The sequence below is a fragment of the Henckelia pumila genome, chromosome 3 (assembly GCF_033568475.1).
Source record: "Henckelia pumila isolate YLH828 chromosome 3, ASM3356847v2, whole genome shotgun sequence".
Taxonomy (NCBI): domain Eukaryota; kingdom Viridiplantae; phylum Streptophyta; class Magnoliopsida; order Lamiales; family Gesneriaceae; genus Henckelia; species Henckelia pumila.
In genome coordinates, this window is record NC_133122.1 from 195,394,509 (window position 1) to 195,399,387 (window position 4,879).

Below are 4,879 nucleotides of genomic sequence, written 5' to 3' on the forward strand. Positions count from 1 at the left end.
TGTTAGTAATCGGACCAAAATACCCGAAAATTAAAATTTAGTGTATCAAAATCAAAATTTAAAAAGTTAATTGACCAAAACCAAAAAATGGACAAGTTAATAAAACAAAAAAATTTATTTTCTCACTCAGTCAGCATCTTATGTATGACTTATTTGAAAGATATATATTGAAAGAGAGTTTTGAATCTTTTGATGAGAAGGTCATATATAGGAAAAAGGCAATCAGAAGTGTGAGATAGATTGATTTCTTTAAATGGGATTTTGATCATATGGTCATAACAAAAACTTCTGCATGGGATTCTTCTAATTTACTTTTCTTTATCAATGGACGACTGGACACCCTTCAACTTCGATTCCAGGTGCCGTCGGACACTTAGCCAACGGACAGTGATCGTCCACCGCCTGCCCCCACCAGCTCGGCCCGGCGATACCCCCGAACTGCAACGTAAAATAGCACAAGATAGCCATAAACGCAACCCCTGCTTCCAAACCAGCAGACAATATGTAATTATGCCTCGCCCACCATCCCTTGAATCTCCGGTACACGTATAAGTTGAAGAATAGCCCCACACCGAACCAGCACATGTAATTGACGACTTTTGCTATCGGCAAAGCCCCCGCCCCTGATATAAGAATCGGAATATTGATGAGTTGGATCCACTTCTTTTCCGGGTACTTTCGTGCAAGGTACCAAAATGGTATTGGCGCAACAAGGCCGAAGAGGAAGAAATAGTTCATCTGAGGGTATACCCCAAGTTTCCCGAACATACGGAGAGGGCCGACCACTCCCCATATTATGGAAGCACTGTAGAAAACATCGTCTATCGGGCATGTCCAGGGGCTTCCTTTGGGCAGTTTCGACGTATCGCAGATGTTTTCGACTGTTGTGAGGAGCCACCAGGCCGTGCCGAAGGATACCAAGGAGGTAACAAATGTTCCCGACAACTTTTATTGATCACGAACATGAATCGGTGTTAGTTTTTTTTCGGTGTCAACAAATTATGCATAGCTAAGATTCATATTACCTGGACAAGGAACATGGATTTTGGAGGAATTTTCATGTAATGGCCTAGTTTGAAATCCGAGAGGAAATTGATGGCTTGAGACATGCTGATGGTACCATAAGTTTTGAAGACCACGTTGGCTAGAGGTTTCCCTTGATACATGAAACCAATTATCATCTCTGATATCACATTAATTCCTGTTCCCTGAAGAAATATAAACCTTGTATAATGAAAAATGTCGTAATTTAATAAACATCATGAGTAAAAAAAACAGAGATGGCCTAGTGGGAATATCGAAGCATACCTGGTTTGTGGTGGCCACAATGACACCAACAGGAAGGGTGAAAACGAACGACAGAGCAAATGCTAACATGACGCCCCAATACGGAAGCTGTAACTGTCGATTAAATCCTTCGCAGGCGAAAAACGACATTCCGATTACTATAATCAGAAGACTGTGAAACCACCACTGAGGTACAGAGTCATAGTTTTTCCTCATCAACCGAGTGTGCACGTCTTCGAATTTGTCTTCAAACGACGCCTTTGTTTGTTTCCAAATCGTCCTGCAATTGAAAGTCTGTCAAAAAATGGTGTCCGAAAGACATTCTTTGAGGGGAAAAAAATTATATGAAGCAATCAACTTTGAGAAGTATGTGGTACCCGCCATAGAAGAGTGCAACATGTGACAATGTAGCAGCCAAACTTGCGAAGCTTAAACCATATGTAAACACGAAAACTATGCTCAGATAAAGCTTGCTGTAGCTTTCATATCCCTGATCATTGAATTCAAATGTTTTCTCCGTAAGAATTGCCGATATGTTGTAGGGTGCTCCATTAGAATCAAACACATGAGCCGAAAACATCGGGAATCGCTTAGCATCGTACAAGTTGTTCCAGTAGGAAATTGGATAGACAACATAGACAACAATGATGAAACCAACTAACATGTTAATAATAGCAAAGCCTGGAGTGGCCAGTGGACTTCCAAGAAAACTAGCTACGGTAGCCCAATCCAGGGCAAATGATCCGATTCCGAGGCCATTGATTCCTCCTCCTATTTGTTGTGCTGTGACTGAATCTTTCCATATCCAGCAGACGAAGGAAAGGGCAGTGATGGATGGGAACAGATAGTTTGGGACGATGTAATATGAGAAGCTCGAAATAAGAACAATAGTGAAGAACTGTAACCTTGTGAGACCTCCTTTTCTCCGGACTTCGACCTCATGTAATGCTCTGAAGAGGGAGACTTGAACAAGATTGGAGGGCCACCACATATAAGGTGAATCAACAAGGTATTTCCGAAAAATACCAGCCCAGCCATATCCAAGCATCTACATTGAATGAAGTTACATGATTCAAGAAATGAAAAGATTGAAAAAGTTATTAATTGATAGAACAATTTTCTTACCTGAGTACTTTGTGTGAGCAATAGTGCTGCAACAGGGTTGAGTCTACGATGATAAAATGCCTTTACAATCGTTACAATGTTCACTGCATACACAGAAGTCGCCCCGGCATTAGCGAAAATGGTTATCAGGCAATGTTCCTTCAAGTTGAAAGGCCCTGGATTCAATGAAAATGACCATTTTGTTCCAGGGATGCGTATTTCTCTTCTTGGAAGATATGCAGCCATAAGCTTTCCAATGGGAAGGACTAATATTTGAGCTGAAACAGATGTAGTCCAGAGGGCGTTTTGGCGATAAGTGAAGAACTGGTTCACAAATCCTAATATTGCACACGAGATTATCCCTAGAAACCATGTTCGAAACGTCAAGCATGGGAGGGTAGGATCATCTGTTATCGGCACAGTGAGCCGCACTTCTTCTATGGGAGAATCATTCTCTTCTTCTGCAGAAAATTTAGCTAAAAATTTCTCAGTGAAACGTTCAAGGACACATAGTTTGAATGCATTAACTAACAACAACTATAAACTAATAAATTAAGAAGAAGAAAATAACTCACCCATAGTTTGGTCGATAGTAGCTTTGTCTGAAACAGGTTTCTTGGATCCATTCACCACAGACATCATATAATCACTGTCTGAATTCTCCATGTACCGAAAACTTGCAAAGTGCATTACAAAATGAAGCTGGAATTTTAAGCAAACAATGCAAACGGAAGGAGACAAGAATCCGTAATTCGGAACCGGCAAACTTAACACCATAAAAAGATTCCAACTTCGGTTAATTTGGATTGTTCCATGTCCGGACTAGTTTGGAACGAGATAATGAGTGCAATGAATCCAGAAACTGGTGCCGATAAAATGCCGGAGCCATCCCTTTCTTATATAGAATGAATTTACCAATATATAGTTTGTCGATTACTTGTGTCTTCAGCTAACAAATCAATCATATACATCTCTCAAGTTAAAAATTAACGATGTTTTTCAACAACGTAAGCATGAATTCACTTGCACTGTTGCTAAAATATTCTTGATGGCATTAAATAAACATCTAAGTTCATAGATCCAATGGTACTTGGGATTGTGGTGCGGTGCTGCAACTGGGACATTTCTATAGCTCGAGAAATTAATCCAGAAATATAAAATAAAACACAAATAAAAATTAAAATTACTTTTATAAACTAAACTGGTTGCTACTTTTATTTCATCTTAATACATGCATTATTTCTAATTTTTTCAAATCAAAAAATCATTTTCCCTTTTTGTTTAATTGTTTTAATAATTATCTATCACATATTTTCTTACTTTTTTATATGATGATAGAAAAACTTAATTTAATTTCGATTAATCATAATCAGGGGCGTATCCAGGATTTTTTTGTTGGGAAGGCTTAACATATAAATTATAAAAATATTTTTATAAAATATTTGTCTAAATATATATTTATTTTTAAAACAACATTTTATAAAAATATTTAAAAATTATTTTTATAAAAATATTTTATAAATACTTCTTCAAACAGGCAAAACTTTAATTTGTAAAAATTATTTCACCAAATAGAGAATTGAATCGATGGGCTGTTTTAGATTTTTTACGAATAGCATTTTTTATGAATAACATTTTTTGTTCTTTCAACAATTTTATATTTTCTCGGACTCTTCAACCCCATTTAATTTACTCAACCAAAAAAATTTGATGGGGTTGTTTATTAATTGGACCAAAATATACCCATACAAAACTTTTAAGGTTGGGTTAAGCCCAGTCAAGTCCCCTGCTGTTGGTACGCCCCCGATCATAATGTCTAATAAAAAGAAATCTCGAGATTAAAAATTTTAATATCTTAAAATAAAATGTTATTTATCATCAAACAGAAAAAACTTGGATCTTCACTACTTTGAGATATGCAGTTGTCCCCAATGAGAATGTGAGCTATTATATATTCTTTGCATTTCCCTCAATAGTCAATATCAGCATCCTAAAGGATTCTTTAATTAGCTGTAACGCCTGCAAGTTATATTCTTAGCGTTTTGAAATAGGTTGGAGGCGGACGCAGATATCTGTCGAGACTGTTCGTATTTTCACAGTATATACATTTACTCGTGTGCTAGTCGAAGAAAAAATATTATCTTGTTTTACTCAAATAATCGAATACTAAGAAAAAATTGATGATTATTTATTTTTAGAAATTATAAGCACTATCTCAATGATCGACCGCGGAGATCCAACGTATTTGTGTGACAAAGTTTTTAATAATATGTACATGTTTGCATATATATTTTATACATGGACAAACATGTCATTTTATCTATTTAATTAATTAATACATCTATTAAATTTTGTAAATATTATTATTATTATTATTATTAAACAAATGTCTGTCCTGAATTCGACAAATATATAGTCGGAATAGTGAAAGGAAGAGGAAAATATGACATTTCAACATCTTTTAACCAATCATTCTTACACTTTTATA

General features: G+C 36.2%; 1 protein-coding gene across 1 annotated transcript; it reads right to left on the bottom strand.

Moving 5' to 3' along the window:
• Positions 1-275: 275 nt before the first annotated feature.
• LOC140892794 (oligopeptide transporter 5-like) lies at positions 276-3,057 on the bottom strand. Its single transcript, XM_073301796.1, has 6 exons — positions 2,967-3,057; positions 2,413-2,852; positions 1,665-2,335; positions 1,309-1,567; positions 1,026-1,208; positions 276-945 (listed from the first exon to the last, which is right to left on the bottom strand). The coding sequence occupies exons 1-6, from the start codon at positions 3,055-3,057 to the stop codon at positions 322-324; spliced, it is 2,268 nt and encodes a 755-aa protein (XP_073157897.1). The 3' UTR covers positions 276-321.
• Between the last annotated feature and the right edge of the window lie 1,822 nt (positions 3,058-4,879).

Excerpts from the sequence above, each read along its gene's own strand:
- LOC140892794 (XM_073301796.1), bottom strand. The coding sequence starts at position 3,057 with ATGGAGAATTCAGACAGTGATTATATGATGTCTGTGGTGAATGGATCC. Across the intron at positions 2,336-2,412 it reads TGCTCACACAAAGTACTCAG|ATGCTTGGATATGGCTGGGC; the intron begins GTAAGAAAATTG and ends CATTCAATGTAG. Across the intron at positions 1,568-1,664 it reads GTTGCACTCTTCTATGGCGG|GACGATTTGGAAACAAACAA; the intron begins GTACCACATACT and ends TTTCAATTGCAG.